We start from the raw sequence: 18,696 nt of genomic DNA on the forward strand, positions 1-18,696 counted from the left end.
TGGATTGACACCTAAAATGAAGTGGCACGTCCATTTTTACTGTACCTTACATCCCTGAGAAAAAAAAAAGTGATTTTCCACCACACACCACAGAGAGCATTTCAAAGACGACGGAGCACATAGCTGGGCATGGACTGGGACGGCCTGCATTTAAAAAGTTCACCGAGGCGTGCGTGTGTCGCGCAGGGACTCCACCTCCAGAGCGGCAAAGGTTAATTGAGCGCCTCTGCATCCTTCTCCTTGCCACGCGTCGGCAGCCATGTAATAAACACCCGAATGCCCCCTCGCCATAATTAATGCCCACACCCATCTTTTATGAACAAAATGTCAGTGAAGACCAATGGAGCATGTGGTCTAAGTTATAATAAACGAATTGTTAGAAGATGAGAGGTGATTAGAGAAACATGTTTGTAGCGAGTACAGTGGGGAAAGAGATGTTATTACTGTGTGTGCCGTATGAAATGCTAGTATTTGAAAAGGTCACATGCTCCGTTCCACAAATCTAAAGTCTTTGAGCAGATGCAGGATATTAAATATCTTCACCATATGATTCAACTATGCAGGATATGTATGCTCCCATGTGGGTTATTGGTGACAACATTTTGACCACTTGCGTAGGTCTACATCAGGCCTGCCGTACGGAGCGCTCTATTGTTTAGAATGCATTCATAAACGCAACATTGTTTCCAGCCTTGACAAATATACAGTAGACAACTTAAGAAGTGTAGCAGTATGTGGTCTGGATATTGTATTGTCTGTCAAACTCTGATATGGAAGGTCAAAGGCATCAATGTTTTAAGCCTCTTGGCATACTGTATTCAACCAAATGGCATCTGGGGTCAAGGGTGAAATAATCCTCCTGATAGGCGGAGTTGAAGAAGGTGTTGTTGTTTTTCAACTGCCTCATTTTCTCCCTGACAAGATGTCACAGCCGTCAAGTTATTGAATGGAAACTGAAGAAGAAGAAAAAAGGTTTGTCAGACATTTTTGTAAGGAAGCATTTTGCTAAACTTTGTCTGTCAGTTTCAAAAGCCCAAAGAGCCGAGCACTACAGTTCTTCACTGGGCAAGTCCTCCCCAATTTAACAGGACGTTTCTTGAAACAGGATCTAACAGTCAAGGTCCTCCTCCATCAAAGGTATCACATACTTACCGTCCCATCTGACTTTTCTCTGGAGTCTCGACCGAAGACTTTCTAGTTCCAATTAAGATGGTCGACATTATCTGACACTAGAACGGATCGGGGAAATCGGTGGAACACCTCCCCTTTCTTTTCAAATGAAACATGCCAGGCTGATAACAGCCAGTTATATCACAGCTATTGCATCAAATGCGTTGTACTGGGCTTTCACTTTAACGCTGAAGCTAGAAGAGGGAATTTGATTCCACCAGGGATTCAGAAGATGCCTGTGGAGGAGAGGAGGAGGAAGAGCTGAGGAGGGGTAGTGGGTGGTGGAAGGGAGTTTTTTTTGTTTGAATCATTTTGTCTTTGCTGCCGAAAGGAAATAGAAGAGCACTTGTTCTATGCCTCGAAGGGGACTGTATACATATTGTGTGGCATTATTTTATTGGCTGTAACTGTTGAGGAAGATATACTTCATAGGCAGTGCTTAATGGACTTGGCGGAGATAAAAAAATTAATAATAATAATAATGACTTCCCCTGTAAACGGTTGTTTCACTGCAGAAACAGTCCCCGCTTAAGTGACTCAGATAGCATGGTATAATATTAGTCAGGTCGATCCGTTGTTATACAATCTGGCCATTCCACATTTCCTCTTGTAGTACATATAGTCACGTCATATCTTAATATATATGGTGGCCTTAACGGGCCTTTTTGTTTTATGTCTTGTCCTTCTTTCTTAATACTTTACCTGATGAAGACTTTTACTGTTGTTTCCCCACCCCATAAAGCAGACCAAGGTTGATGTCTGACTCCTTTTCACCGTGAATAAAGAAATTGTTGGGGGGGTAATAATTAACAGGATACGTTCTGTCTTGTTTCACAGTGAAGTGTAAGATATTTAAGGATACATCATATAAACATGTTTTGTTTAAATGTCATTAGAAGAGGCAGATCGAATATGCTGATTGACTTTCGGTTTAAATGTTGAAATAATTCTGAAAACAAAACAATCTTTAAACATATTTGAAGCCCATTCATATGAACAGATGTGTGTGTGTGACATGCAAGGACGTTCTATCTACAGCTACTCTTACCACCATGTCTTCATCTTCAGGTCTTTGTCAACTTTGCGAGGTACCAACAGGAGGAGGACAATCAGGCCCTGCAAGTTTATGACCACAAAGTGGACGTGTCCGACGAAATGCCAATGGAAACTCGGATCTCAACCGACTCAACTGTACCAGAGAGCGTCTGAGTCACTTCAGATTCCATCACTAAATCACAAGCACTGTTTATCTCAGGTCTAAGCTTGTAGATAGCTTTTGTATGTTTTACTTGTGCCATCTGCCATAATGAAATGTTGCTATGTTATTATTGAAATGTTAAACGTGAACAACACACATAATGGAATTCCACACCTAGCAGAGCAAAATAAAAATGTGATTGGTCTACCTGCATCAGAGGACTGTGAGGTCATCAATGTTTAGATTAGATACTGTTATTTTCGGGGATTGCTTGATTATGAAAAACAGAAATACAGATCGTCAGACTTTGTCCTGTTTGCCAAATGATATGGCTAGGAAAACACCTCTTCCTCAAAGGTCAACACATTGATTCTATTATGTTGCCCCTCGACATTCTCTTACGATTGTTGTTGCAGTTGTTTCACTGCTGATAAAACAGTGAATGCTTCCCAAATGGTACCCTATTTCTTTTACAGTGCACTTCGTTGGACCAGATCCCTGCGGATCTTCCAGGACCAGATATTTTCATGTTATCCTCTCCTTCATTCCAAAATTAGAATGGCATGGCCTGCTTTGCAAAATATGCTTTGTGTGCAATACGGAGTCGAGAGCCTTCCGGTGTGTATTTGCAGGATAAATTTAGCCTACCCTCTAACCCAAGAACTTTGTGAAGAAGAAATATTTGTTTCCATTTTTGTTTATTTTCGACTACCCAGGTAGATATGCGTATAATATAACTATATTTGGAATGCGGGTAGTTTTTAACAATGGTGAAACCACCAAACACTTTGCCAGTAAAATAATGGTTTATTTTTGACAATACACACATAGACACGCATATATTACAGCTATATTGAGAGAGTGTGAGTAGTCCTTTTTTAACAATGGTGAAACCACAGCAAGCACTTTGTCAATTTGCCTACATTACCTTGCAAGTGGAATTAGCACTTTCTAATACAAATAACCTCTCTGTATGTTCAAAGGGTTTACTTTAAGAGCCCAATGTAATTTGTATGCCGTTCAATGTCTCCCGTATTATTATCTTGTTCATTGCAAAGAATAAGGAATCCCATTTGTACTGAATATTGCTTTATTCCAGGACAGATGATTAAACATTTGCACAAATTGGCAAGCGACTACAAGTTGAATTTGTAGATCCCCAGCTTTATTTCCTCCGGGATTTATTGGGCCTTGTTTGGAAGTCACTTTTAGCCACTTGAGAGATATGTGGCAGCCACTTTTAAACTTCTGACTCTGCAGCTTGAATAAGTGCACCATTATTTTATTATTTGTTTAACACTCCTTTTTAATCTGTCTTTGTCGTGTAACTCACAAGTGCAGCATTTCAGCTTTGACGTAGAACTCTGCAAATGGTTCGATGGTGAGTTCCTTGTTTATAGCCAAGTGGACAGTAGTTTACCATAATAAACAGACACGCTTTTTATCTTCCCTCTGCTAACCTTTCTTTTTTTTATTCAAACACCAAGTTCCCTCAAAATACTTTTTATTCCGTTTTATTAACAGCATTTAGATGTGTCAAAAGAGCATCAAAACGCTACATTTTTCTTTCTCAATGTGCACGTAAACTATGAATAAACAATGTCCATTTTGACAGTTATGAGATATCAGCACTCTTCTCCTCTGAAACCCTGCCAGTTCTGGCCATGCTACCCATAGGCCTTTGCTCTCTTTGCTACCAGCCCCATGAATCCTCCAGATGCACAGCACCTCTTACCCCCACTTCAAAAAGACCTCTCCTCCACTACATATGCATTTCTGGTTCATTTTTTCACCCACTACCTATCTTTATCAATGTAGTCTCACTCAGTGTTCATGTGTTGTAAATCCGGAACACTTCAATTAGTATGATAGTGTGATATGTATTGATTAGTAAAAGTAAATCCGAACACTCCAATTAATATGATAGTATGATATGTAGGATGTCCATTATCCATTTCGTATGATACGTTACGAGTTACAATTCATACAATATGTTACGAATTTGCAAATGTATAATGTAATGAATTCCAATGGCTAACGTTAGCTAGGTAGCTAACTTTAGCTAAGTTAGGGGTTTAAGGTTCGGGTTAAGGTTATGAGTTAGGTTAGGGGAAGGGTTAGCTAACATGCTAAGTGGTTACAAAGTAGCTACATTTCTAAAGCGGTCCGGAATGAGATTCGAACACGCAAACTTTGACTTTCACGTTATACGCCCGACCAACCCCCTTACTTTAGATTTTGCCTTAAGTAACCTTTTGTCTTATGTAACCATTCCAAACATAACATATCATATCATCAGTGTTGCAGATTTACGTTTACTATGTTATGTGTAGTCTATGAGACCAGGCTGGTTTGCATGGTCTCCCTGGTTTTGTCTGTGTGTCTGTCACACTTTGACCTTTAGTCCTGGGGCTCAGATCAGGAAGTGGATGACTGCAGTCCTCCAGAAGCTTCTACCGTTCTTCACCTGCAGGAGGTATCTGCCATGCCATCTCCTAGCCCACAACAACATCTGGGTAGATACCAATGCAGAAAAGACTGCACCTAGGAAGGAAGAAGCATATGCTTGGTAGTATCAGGGTGTACGTTGTCAGTAGATAAAGTCTGTGGAGGTTTGCTTATTAAATGCCAAATCTGTGATAGTTGTTTTTGATCATTTAAATGAATGATACATACCTATGGATTCTTGAAGAATAACACTCATAAATAGCTCACAAGCTTAGTTCAACTGTCTAATCCCATCAAAACCCACATGGTTAGTTTAATCCATTGTTTGCATGGTACATTTTGTGCAATTCACTTAATTAAATGGAACAGTTTGTGTCATGATGGATAAGCTAAGCCAAGCACCAATCTGAATGAAATAATGGTCAGGGACACATTTAGAGTCGTCATTAATATAAAGACAACATTTGTCCTCACAATGTAATTGAGAATTTAATGTTAGCTGTGTGAAATGTGGTGTTTACAAACTACTGCATGCGATCATGTTATCAGTATATAACACTACCATAAGGTTGAAGTTGGAAGTTTACATACACCTTAGCCAAATACATTTAAACTCAGTTTTTCCCAATTCCTGAAATTTAATCCTAGTAAAAAATCCCTGTCTTAGGTAAGTTTGGATCACCACTTTATTTTAAGAATGTGAAATGTCAGAATAAATAGTAGAGAGAATGATTTATTTCAGCTTTTATTTCTTTCATCACATTCCCAGTAGTTATTCCCAGTAGTTCTTTTTTGGCCTATTCCTCCTGACAGAGCTGGTGTAACTGAGTCAGGTTTGTAGGCCTCCTTGCTCGCTCACACTTTTTCAGTTCTGCCCACAAATTTTCTATAGGATTGAGGTCGGGGCTTTGTGATGGCCACTCCAAAACCTTGACTTTGTTGTCCTTAAGCCATTTTGCCACAACTTTGGAAGTATGCTTGGGGTCATGGTCCATTTGGAAGACCCATTTGCGACCAAGCTTTAACTTCCTGACTGATGTCTTGAGATGTTGCTTCAATATATCCACATAATTTTCCTGCTTCATGATGCCATCTATATTGTGAAGTGCACCAGTCCCTCCTGCAGCAAAGCACCCCCACAACATGATGCTGCCACCCCCGTGATTCACGGTTGGGATGGTGTTATTTTGCTTGCAAGTCTCCCCCTTTTTCCTCCAAACATAACGATGGTCATTATGGCCAAACAGTTCTATTTTTGTTTCATCAGAACAGAGGACATTTCTCCAAAAAGTACAATATTTGTCCTCACGTGCAGTTGCAAACCATAGTCTGGCTTTTTTAATGGCGGTTTTGAAGCAGTGGCTTCTTCCTTGCAGATCGGCCTTTCAGGTTATGTTCATATAGGACTCGTTTTACTGTGAATATCGATACTTTTATAGCTGTTTCCTCCAGCATCTTCACAAGGTCCTTTGCTGTTGTTCTGGGATTGATTTGCACTTTTCGCACCAAAGTACATTCATCTCTAGGAAACAGAACGCGTCTCCTTCCTGAGCGGTATGACGGCTGCGTGGTCCAATGGTGTTTATACTTGCATACTATTGTTTGTACAGATGAACGTGGTATCTTCAGGCGTTTGGAAATTGCTCCCAAGGATGAACCAGATTTGTGGAGGTCTACACATTTTTTTCTGAGGTCTTGGCTGATTTCTTTTGATATTCCCATGATGTCAAGCAAAGAAGCACTGAGTTTGAAGGTAGGCCTTGAAATACATCCACAGGTACACCTCCAATTGACTCAAATTATGTCAATTAGCCTATCAGAAGCTTCTAAAGGCATGACATAATTTTCTGGAATTTTCCAAGCTGTTTAAAGGCACAGTCAACTTAGTGTATGTAGACTTCTGACCCACTGGAATTGTGATACAGTGAATTGTAAGTGAAATAATCTGTCTGTAAACAATTGTTGGAATATTTACTTGTGTCATGCTCAAAGTAGGTGACCTAACCGACTTGCCAAAACTATAGTTTGTTAAAACCTCTTATGGCTAGGTGTCCCACTAGAGTTCCACTACAACAACATCTGGTGAAATTGCAGAGAGCAAAATTCTAAATACAAAAATCGTAATATTAAACATTCATGAAAATACAAGTGTCATACATCATTCTTTAGCTTAGAATGTTGGAAACAAACCGCTTTGTCCGATTTACAATAGGCTTTACGGCGAAAGCATGGCATTTGATTGTCTGAGGACCCCGCATACGCTCCGCATACACATATTTTTCAAACCAGCACAGGCGTCACAAAAATCACAAATAGCGATAAAATAAATCTCTTACCTTTGAAGATCTTCCTCTGTTTGCAATCCCAAGGGTCCCAGCTACACAACAAATGGTTGTTTTGTTCGATAAAGTCCTTCTTTATATCCCAAAAAAGTCTGTTTAGTTGCCGCGTTTGATTCAGTAATCCACCCGTTCAACTCGTTCAACATGCAGACAAAGGAATCCCAAAAGTTACCAGTAAACTTCATCCAAACAAGTCTAACAACGTTTCTAATCAATCCTCAGGTATCCTAATATGTATGTTCAATACCAGAGATAAATAACGCCCTCATTCTCGCGCGCCACAAGACTTCAGTCCTAATGAGGGACACCTTGAATAAACTACAACTACTTGTTCATTTTTCAAAAAACAAGCCTGAAACCTTGTATAAAGACTGTTGACATCCAGTGGAAGCCATAGGTACTGCAATTTGCGCGATATTTGTTTGGAAATTCAATAGGCCAAAATAGGAATGGCCTGGGAGCTCCAAAAAATTATTATGGATGATTTTCCTCGGGTTTTCGCCTGCCATATCAGTTCTGTTATACTCACAGACATTATTTTAATAGTTTTAGAAACTTCAAAGTGTTTTCTATCAAATACAACCACGCATGTCCTAGCTTCTGGGCCTGAGTAACAGGCAGTTTACTTTGGGCACGTCAGACTATCCAAACTTCTGAACACTGCCCCCTAGCCCTAAGAGTGTTTTAACAAGAAATTTGTGTAGTGATTGAAAAACATGTTTTAAGTGTATGTAAAGTTCTGACTTCAACTGTAGGTGTATTGTGGACAATGGACCACTTTATAGAGCCAGGTGAAGGGATTATAGGTGGGTCAAGGATATGTAACTCCTTTACCTGTTGACAGAGGTACAAAACGATTGCTTTAGCAAATAGAAATGTGTCTTCTGGTTTATCTCAACCCTTAATCCATCTATGTTTCTATGATTCCAGCATATTATCTGATTGCTGGTCCACCTCTCTAACCACTGGGCTATCTGCTGCTACATTAGTATTCAGTTGGGGCGGCAGGTAGCCTAGCGGTTAGAGCGTTGGACTAGTAACCGAAAGGTTGCAAGATCAAATCCCCGAGCTGACGAGGCAAAAATCTGTCGATCTGCCCCATGAACAAGGCAGTTAACACGCTGTTCCTAGGCCGTCATTGAAAATAAGAATTTGTTCTTTACTGACTTGTCTAGTAAAATAAAATGAATAAAACAATTAACTTCAATAATCCAACAGACAATATGCTGTTTAAAAATAAAATTAGAAATATTTTTCACTGACAAATGTTTTCTGCCTTTGTTGTTGTGTTTGCTAACCTTCACTCGTTCTGTGCTCATTAGAACACTGTGCCTTTGGCAACCTGCCTGGGAGCAGAACTTCTGAAGTGCGTGGGAACCTTACACTCCAGTCTTAAGTACAGTATGATATTTTCTCTCTTAAGCCTGCTCCTCCTTTTTTCTTGATTAATAGTTAGGATGTTGTTGCAGCTGAGGGTATAGCTCAGCTCTGAGGAGATGGTCAAACGCGTGCAGGCAATGGAAATGTTGAGTTTGTTAATATATCTCCATACTCTTACATTACATATCTTCACACACTCTGAGGCCCCGTATACACATACGTTTTACAACATATTTGGCAGAACAGTTGTGATACAACTGTTTTTCACCACAAAAATAATTACACAATGGTTGTGGAGACACCACACAACAGTTGCATAAAATATTATGTGCAGACAAACTCAGTTGTATCAAATGTTATATCACAACTATTGTGTCAAATGCGTTTTACATCAGTTTTGCAACCTGAGTGTGTACAGGGCCTCAGCACATCTGCGACTCATTCCTAATGCTTTATCCCATCAAGGTAAAATATATGTCTTTACAGTTCCTGTGTTCGTCCACATAATCTGATTTCTTCCCTGGCTGGAGCACTGTCATTTCTTCATCTTTGACACCTTGCACATACCACATTCACTGTTAATGAGAAATTGTATGTATCTTAGCCATGTGGTTTATGACCCCTAGGAAGCTAATGCTGAGCTCCAGCAGTGAGCTCGGATGTTCTTTCCTCGCTTCAATCTGCTTAGACGTGAGCCCATCTTAATCATAACCCCCTGGTGTCTCTGTCACAGCGGCGAGATGGAGAACGATATACCTATCATGACAAGGTAAAGCTGTTTTTTTTTTGGGGGGGTACTTTTCCAAGTTCTGCCGAACCCCTTTCGGGCTTTAATGAAAAACCTGCGGCCCTGTTTAATCGGGTGGGGAAACAGCCAACTGTGGCTTGATAAGGGCTTCAACTCGCCAAGCGGGCGTGTTTTCCGTTTGATTCGAGTTCATGTAGAATCTCCAGCAGGGAGGACATTTTTCAGCGTCGCACAGCAGTTTCTGGCGTGCTCGTGGCCTCGCCTGCTTCCGAAGTAACCACGCTGTTTTGCTGAAGGATGTCTGTGTCCTCTACGGGTCCACGTTCATGGTGTGATGTGGCCGTGCACTGAGTATGTACATTTTAATCCTTTTGCACGCTTTACGTCACTTTAGCAGTCACTCTCCGATATTCATTACTTCACCTCTCCGTTGCACTTTCCCAACTCATATAAAAGATAATTGTCTTTTCTGAACATTTCAGAAATGATTATCATAACTTTAATGAGAAAGGTGAAGACGGAATTATTTGAATATTGATAGAAAGGGAATGTTATCAATGCATGTCTGCAAGAGGATAGGCTTACTTATACCTACTTTATCTTGTACGACTATCTGCAATGTATATTTCCACTTAATTGTTTGTTGATTTCCAAGGCTTTTCTTTTAATTAGTTTGGTCTTTAATGATCCCGTGTTCAATTAAACAGGAATTTTCTGAGTGCTTGTCTGTCTCATAACACTCGCTCAGGAGTAGGAGGTTGTTAGTCAGATTAGATTTGAATCGTCAAAAATGCTTTTCAAGGTCATGATAACGTCATTATTCACACAACTCCACAGAAGATCTCAGCGAATAAGATCATGTATAAGTGTCCAAGTGTCTTTTTTAATACAAATAATGAGCAACAGATATATATTATACAGCCACTGCTATTTCAATTATTTATGGAATTGTTTTTATTACTGTCCTCCAATTTTCACTTCTTGCTGAGGTTACACTATAAAGAGAAAAAGTATATGCTAAAGGGGCAATTCAATTACGTGTTGGGGATATTTAATTCCGGTTCAATGCGTAGAATAATACTTTGCTTCATGGAGCTTTTTTCATCAAAGATGCAATTTACCAAAAAGCAAACCAGAGACTGAATCACCTGTTTATTATTGTAATCTGTAAGAAAAAAACACAAAACAAATAAAATAAACATATTCATTTACATTCTAATGGAGACATAATGACACTTCTTTAAAGTAAATGTGACTCGTTCCTACCAATTACTTGTATTTTCCTGACAATATTTTCAATTACTTCTCGTTTTCCTTCTCAGTGGTGTGCATGATCCCCAATATTTAATATTAATTCTAATATTTTTCTGATGAGAACCGACACCCAACTAGAGAGACACAGATGAGATGCTATTGCAGATGATTAGATCCTTAATTTATTCATACTTTTGAAGCTAGTCACTTAATTAGCTTGAGGCTCATTTGAAGTGTGAAAGGTACGGATCTGGGACATGATGATATCCAATATGTATTTCCTGTGAATTTATTTGTAGGGAAATTACATCTTGCAGTTCAAAGTTTAAACTATGTGCAAAACAATCTGTAAACTCAACTAAAAATACACTCAGATTCTACGACATGTGAGTCAGGGGAGTTTTAGTATCGTGTGAGATCTGAAAGGATTAACGGGGATGGAGAATGCCACAGTTGGGTTACTATTTATAATATACAGCATTTCTTTCTGTAGATCTATCTTGAATCATCTTATATCTCCCCAAGAAACTCTTATTTTATACATTCCGTTTGTCTCATTTCTGCCGTTTCACCCATTAAAGTGATCCTTGAAGTCTCAGCAGCGCTTGTGACCTTGTATGTAATTTTGTCTAAAAAGGCACTTCTCTCGAAAGAGCACCAACATATCTCGCTGACAATAGAAACGAAATAACGAGCAGTTGATGCCGACGCCGCTCCCCACTTCAAAAACGACAACATCTAATGGGGAATGTGGAGTAAAAGAGGAGCGTGGAGTTTGCCAAGAAGGTTGATGGGGGGAGGGGGGTGATAGGGAGAAACGAGAGAATGAATGGGGAGGGGAAAGAGAAATTGAAGGAGAGTTCAAGGCTCTTTCTTGTCTGACTGTGTCTCTTTTCTCCCGCCTCCCGTCGCTTTCCAATCTGTTAGGTGGCCAGGTGTGCCACTCCTCTCTCGGTATTGATTTGACACCATGAAGGGTCTCGCCAAACCTATCAGAGGGCGCGTGCCAACACGGCAGATGAGAAAGCCGCTGAGTCTGTTGGGGCTTTGCCTTGCCCTCGGGCACGTCACCTCCTCGACCCGGCGGAGGCAACGCCACGGAGACAACCTTCTCATGATTCACTTTGACGGGGCTGCATTGTTCCGGGCGATAGGGCCCGGGCTTGTTTCCCATGGCAGATGTTAGAAACTGCACCCATTGGCACTTGCTGTGATAACGCTAGCTGAGGAGGAGAAAGAGGCTACTGCTGCTGGCTGTGGTTGAAAAACAAAGGCGTTCGCCTCTGGTATATTCACGTGGAGGGTTGTACAATGAGTGGTTGACATAATACCCAAGCCAGGTCATGAAGCCCCTGTAGAAGGCACAACCCTATGGGGGGGAGGGTTCTTTAATTGAACTGTTATACTCTTTGTTGTCCCCCCCCCCCCTCCCCCCGAGCCAGAATATAAAGGATGGAAAGAGACCTATTAATGCATCTCACACATCAGCCTGGGTCGGCATATACTGATCTGCAAAGCTTGATGATTCACCCGTGCTTCCTATTTGGTTGAGTGATTTGAGACCCGTACATGAAGGACTACTGTGCTCTCCCTTTGGTCCTTGGCCTCCTCATTAAGAGCTCATGATGAGGCCGGTTGCTAAGCCCCAGGAGCAATGAGCTCCCTAAAATTCTCCACATGTATATTTTTCTTCCTCTAATCAAATGAAGTTTGGTCTTCCTCTCTGCAGAATATAAAGCAGCCACTCTTTAAGCTCGATTTGAGTCCTTCCTGATAATCTGCAAGTGGAGTTGAGGAAAGCACCAGTATCAGCACACTCGCAGATAAGTGCAGTCTGCAAAAAAACGTAGGAAATGCATGTTTACCAGCAATATTCACTGCATCAGGGAAAAAACATAAGGAAACAAATGGCTGACCTTCAGGCTTGTGATTCTGCTACTGTAGAGTATAGTATTATATTTAGCATCAGACCGAAATAGCATCAACCTCAAGCTACAATGATGAAGACAATAGTGACAGGACAACAGTTGTTCCTAGACTAGTTCAGTGTTCCAAGACAGACATAATATTATTGAACATGACTTATATTGCTCAAGAAAAGTAACTGAGTCCTTTGTCCTATGCAGAGCTCATTAAAGCAGGAATTCGCAGCTTGTGGGTGACCCTATGTGTAGTGATTTCACTTTGAACGAAAACAAGTGTTAATGTATCATCCTATGACTTGATGGCCCACAGTCCACCAATAAAAAAATATATATATTGGTTTTTGCCAAACAAGTGACCAGAAAGGTGACTGTTCTGTCTGGCATTTAATTGTTGACAGCCAGTAGACAGCATGTTCATATTGGAGAAAGTGACACATTTAAGGAGAACTGCATTTAAGTTGATCATGTTGTGAGATGGAAGATATTTTCTGTTAGTTTTGAGTAAACAAAATTATAGGATATATTTGTTGTCTTAAGGGGGAAGGTGTTACAGGCTTTGGTTTTTCCATTTATGTTTTGAGGTTAGACATAAGCACATTAGCACGTGAAGCGCATCGATTTGGCGTCACTTTTTTAGTCATTATGTATTACACCTGTGCTGGTTTGTGACAAAGTAGGGGTGGTATACAGAAGATAGCCCTATTTGGTAAAAGACCAAGTCCATATTATGGCAAGAACAGCTCAAATAAGGAAAGAGAAACGACAGTCCATCATTACTTTAAGACATGAAGGTCAGTCAATACAGAAAAGTGCAGTCGCAAAAACTATCAAGTGCTATGATGAAACTGGCTCTCAAGAGGACCACCACAGGAATAGAAGACCCAGAGTTACCTCTGCTGCAGAGGATAAGTTCATTGGAGTTACCAGCCTCAGAAATTGCAGCCCAAATATATACTTCACAGAGTTCAAGTAACAGACACATCTTAAAATCCACTGTTCAGAGGAGACTGCGTGAATCAGGCCTTCATGGTCAAATTGCTGCAAAGAAACAACTACTAAAGGACACGAATAAGAAGAAGAGACTTGCCTGGGTCAAGAAACACGAGCAATGGACATTAGACCGGTGGAAATTTGTCCTTTGGTCTGGAGTCCAAATTGGAGATTTTTGGTTCCAACCGCAGTGTCTTTGTTAGACGGGGTGTGGCTGAACGGATGATCTCCGCATGTGTATTTCCCAGGGTAAAGCATGGAGGAGGAGGTGTTATGTTGTGGGGGTGCTTTGCTGGTGACACTGTCTGTGATTTATTTTGAATTCAAGGCACACTTAACCAGCATGGCTACCACAGCATTCTGCAGTGATACGCCATCCCATCTGATTTGGGCTTAGTGGGACTAACATTTGTTTTTCAATAGGACAAGGACCCAACACACCTCCAGGCTGTGTAAGGGCTATTTTACCAAGAAGGAGAGTGATGGAGTGTTGCATCAGATGGCCTCCACAATCCCCCGACATGAACCAAATTGAGATGGTTTGGGATGAGTCAGACCGCAGAGTGAAGGAAAAGTAGCCAGCAAGTGCTTAACATATGTGGGAACTCATTCAAGACTGTTGGAAAATAATTCCAGCTGAAGCTGGTTGAGAGAATGCCAAGAGTGCGCAAAGAGTGGCTATTTAAAGAATCTCAAATATAAAATATATTTTGATTTGTTTAACACTTTTTTGGTTACTACATGATTCCATATGTGTTATTTCATAGTTTTGATGTATTTCTACAATGTAGAAAATAGTAAAAATAAAGACAAACCCTTCAATGAGTAGGTGTTCTAAAACTTTTGACCGGTAGTGTAACTATACTGAACAAAAATATGAATGCAACATGCAACAATTTCAACAATTTTACTGAGTTACAGTTCCTATAAGGAAATCAGTCATTTAAAATAAATTCATTAAACCCTAATCTATGGATTACACATGACAGGGCAGGGGCACAACCATGGGTGGGCATGGGAGGGCATATGCCCACCCACCCCTGGAGGCAGGCCCTGCCAATCAGAATCAGTTTTTCCCCACAAAAGGGCTTTATTACAGACAGAAATACTCCTCAGTTTCATCAGCTTGTTGGGTGGCTGGTCTCATACGATCCCTCAGGTGAAGAAGCCGGATGCGGAGGTCCTGGGCTGGCGTGGTTACATGTGGTCTGCAGTTGTGAGACTGGTTGGACGTACTGCCAAATGCTCTAAAATGACATTGGAGGTGGCTTATGGTAGAGAAATTAACATTCAAGTATCTGGCAACAGCTCTGGTGGACAGTCAGCATGCCAATTGCACGTGTGACAAAACTGTTGTGTGACAAAACTGTACATTTTAGAGTGGTCTTTTATTGTCCGCAGAACAAGGTGCACCTGTGACAATCAGCTTCTTGATATGCCACACCTGTCACGTGGATGGATTATCATGACAAAAAATAAATGCTCACTAACAGGGATGTAAACACATTTGTGCAAAACATTTGAGAAACTTTTTGTGCGTATGGAACATTTCTGGGATATTTTATTTCTGCTCATGAAACATGGGACCAACACTTTACATGTTGAGTTTGTATTTTGTTCAGTATATTTTGGCCAATTACCAACAAAATAATTATTGAATCACAAAGCATAACAAAAAATGCATTCTCTTTCAGTGTTGGGGTTTGCACAACCACCACTTGTACAGCCTCAGGTTCCCTCAAAATCAGTGTCCACCAGTATTGTCCTGAGAAATACATGTTTGTGTGATGTTAATGTACTGAATTGCATAGTTAGATTACATTTCTTGAGGTGGTCCTGGGCTGAAAATGCTGTCAACCACCTAGCTAGCTACCATTGTCATCTACGAATGAAGCAAACAGTTTTATCAACAATCTGCATATCTAGCTTTAGCTAGCTACCGTTAGCTAGTTGAAATAAAGGCACTGGGCATTTTGTGGGATTTGTAGCTACATGATGCTATCCTTAGATTCCTTTGAGTACAAAATAGTCTGAATACAAAAGATGCTAGCTAGCTAAGTAGCCAAGTTCTCTAGCATTGAACACACTATTAGCAGCTAATGTAGCTATTAGGCTAAAAACACAACCAAACACTTACCTAACATTACCAGTCCATGAGAACGGTGTTCATTTCAGCTTCACTCTTCCACCTTCCAAAATGTATTCCGATATTTATCCGGTTTCTGGATTGGTCATGAGCAGTCTTTTTGTTGCTTCTTTTTCTCTTTTGGAGATGAGTTGATTTAGATCTAAGAACCAAGAATGATGCTTGTTGGCTTCATCTTCCCTGTTTGTTTCTGGTGGCTGTAACATAAGGTTGAAAGTGACTTTCACTTCCTTGCCAGCTCCAGGGCAGCAGGGTCATTCGAGTGGGCGGGATTAATGCAAAGACACACCTAGCCCAGAAGGCCAGCCCAAGGCAGCTCAGGGCTCAACTCCCTTGTTTTAGTTCAAAGTGAAAACTTTACACAAGAAGTGGGGTGGCATAGGGTCGCCCACTACCTGCGGATTTCTGCTTAAATTAAGTGAAAAGTTATATTTTGTATTTTTGTTAGCTTGATTTTATCATTTCAATTCACTTATGTAAAAAAAAGGCTTCTCTGCAACAATGGCACTCATTTCCATAAAGTTAATCTTCCCCTTGTTACGACCGTGTCATTTTTTATTTTGTGCTTTATTGTTTTGTATGAAGCACAGTCCAGATAAATTATCCTTTATCAGTGTCTACTCAGTGAGGGGAAAGTCATATTTTTTTAATGTCGCTTTTTAAAATGCTAATGTGGCCTTTTGGCATTTAGCAGAACTCTGGAGGATACTTTGGAGGCTTGCAGACACGGCTGTCGTTAGCACCGCTCGCACCTCTCGGCACGCCTCGTGGTCTTGGCAACCAAGAATCAAATTACAGCCCATGCAAATGGACCTCCTGGTGAGTGTGTCGGTCTCCCACAGTAACAGACCATTCTCTCTCTTTCTCTTTCTTTCTCTCTCTCTCTCTCTCTCTAATAGCTTGTGGTGGAACTCTAACTGTGGAGTAGGGGAAACAAACCATATGCTATGAGACTAACAATATACATATATCTATGAAATGAAAAGCATGTTCAGCCCTAGACAAATAAAACATACAATTCAATCTACTTGGCAGACCTGGGTTCAAATAGTACTTTTATTTAAAATACTGTCAGTGTTCCATTGAGCCTGTCTGGAGTGCCAGAGGGGTGGTGTTTGACTTTTGGGGCTATTCCATTGGTTCTATTGCGCCAGACAAGCTCAATCAAGTGGAGCTGAGGTATTGAAATAAACAAATACTATTTGAACCTCAGACTCATGTACTGTCCTTCTGTAGTACTCATTGGGACATTAGTTGTGAATCTGAATGTCTGTGCATATATATGTATTGGTGGATGGTGGATGGTGAATAGCTGCTGCAAAGTGAGCCTTGTGTGTGTATGCGCAAATTTGGTGTGTGTGTTTGTTGATGGGGTAAGCACTTCCGAGTGCCCCTGTGTGCCCACTGCCAATGGAAGGCCACTCGAATCGATTGGCAGGGCTTAAGGGCCTCAGGGAAAGGGCACATTTGGGCTCCCTCTCTGAGCTCCGCGGGCACACTGTGCTATGGTGCTGCCCCACTGTCGTTTGCTCTCTATACCCCTTCCAGCAGGCTCATCCAAGCACACCGTGATGCCAATACACCATGCCAAAGGGCAGCGAACGGATGAAGTGCATGGGGAGAGCAGCTCGTCTCTAAAAAGAGGCAATTTTAATCCATGGTCTATTTTGGTCACCAGAAAAAAGGCTACACTTACGTTCTTTGTGCATAGTGTCTCTGTTTGAATGGCTCATACATTGCAATTAGCATTTAGCCACCAATGCAAAGCTATTAGAGGCTCTTGCAATTAACAAAAACAACGTGTGTTGGCATGTGTTAGCGTTGGAGTCACTAATGACAGGATGTTAATAGATCAAGACATATGTCTTTCTGACTAGCCTCAACTACTTTTCCTATCATCTGAAGCTGACTAGAGACCCCATCACTCTCCGTCTTTTCCGTCTAACTATTTTCCACTTTTCCATCTATCCCCTTTATCATTTAATTGTCAGTATACTGCAATTCAGCTTTTCACTGTGAATGTGTGCAAGATTAAACAAGCCAAACTATATATATCATCATTTTTTCACTTCAGGAAGTTGATGAACAAACAGGGTCTCCAGCAGGGTTTTATGTAGTGCAGGGAGTGGCAGAAACAGGCCAAGCAGAGCAAAGAAAACAAGAGAAACAAACATGGTGGTCATTTGTCAGAGGGTACGGGCATCACCTGCTCCTGTCCTGCTCTAGTTTAAATACAGTAGTTTAGATGTGTATAGGAACCGTGTGTGTGTGTGTGTGAGAGAGAGAGAGAGATGCGTACAAGGGGTTGCAGATAGCATTGTAGTTATTTTTTGTGCAATCTTATTCCATTCTTATTGATTTGTTTACAACTATTCTTTATTTTATTGGCACTGGTATTATAATAACAATTGGATGTGTGTGTGTGTGTGTGTGTGTGTGTATACATTTAAAAAAAAAAATCAATATACTTTACTCAAACCAGCTAATATAATTTATTATAGACTTGTACGGTTCTGCTTTTCCTTTCTTAGTCAACCTTGTGTTCTTTTTCTTTGTGTTCTTGAACGTAGCCCTGTTTCTTTGTGTTCTGGAACGTAGCCCTGTTTCTTTCTGTTCTGGAACGTAGCCCTGTTTCTTTGTGTTCTTGAACGTAGCCCTGTTTCTTTGTGTTCTGGAACGTAGCCCTGTTTCTTTGTGTTCTGGAACGTAGCCCTGTTTCTTTGTGTTCTGGAACGTAGCCCTGTTTCTTTGTGTTCTGGAACGTAGCCCTGTTTCTTTGTGTTCTGGAACGTAGCCCTGTTCTTTGTGTTCTGGAACGTAGCCCTGTTCTTTTTGTTCTGGAACGTAGCCCTGTTTCTTTGTGTTCTGGAACGTAGCCCTGTTTCTTTGTGTTCTGGAACGTAGCCCTGTTTCTTTGTGTTCTGGAACGTAGCCCTGTTTCTTTGTGTTCTGGAACGTAGCCCTGTTTCTTTGTGTTCTGGAACGTAGCCCTGTTTCTTTGTTCCGGAACGTAGCCCTGTTTCTTTGTTCCGGAACGTAGCCCTGTTTCTTTGTGTTCTGGAACGTAGCCCTGTTTCTTTGTGTTCTGGAACGTA

General features: G+C 40.8%; 1 protein-coding gene across 2 annotated transcripts in view; it reads left to right on the forward strand.

Moving 5' to 3' along the window:
• The window catches only part of LOC106577627 (phospholipid-transporting ATPase ABCA1), a 230,701-nt gene extending 227,201 nt beyond the window's left edge, over positions 1 to 3,500 (forward strand). For both annotated transcript variants that reach the window (XM_014155904.2, XM_014155905.2), the window contains exon 50: positions 2,239 to 3,500. In XM_014155904.2, coding sequence (XP_014011379.2) covers positions 2,239 to 2,379 — 141 coding nt within the window. In that variant the 3' untranslated portion in view covers positions 2,380 to 3,500. The remainder of the gene's footprint in view (positions 1 to 2,238) is intronic.
• The last annotated feature ends 15,196 nt before the right edge of the window (positions 3,501 to 18,696 follow it).

This window comes from Salmo salar, chromosome ssa18 (assembly GCF_905237065.1).
Source record: "Salmo salar chromosome ssa18, Ssal_v3.1, whole genome shotgun sequence".
Lineage (NCBI taxonomy): Eukaryota > Metazoa > Chordata > Actinopteri > Salmoniformes > Salmonidae > Salmo > Salmo salar.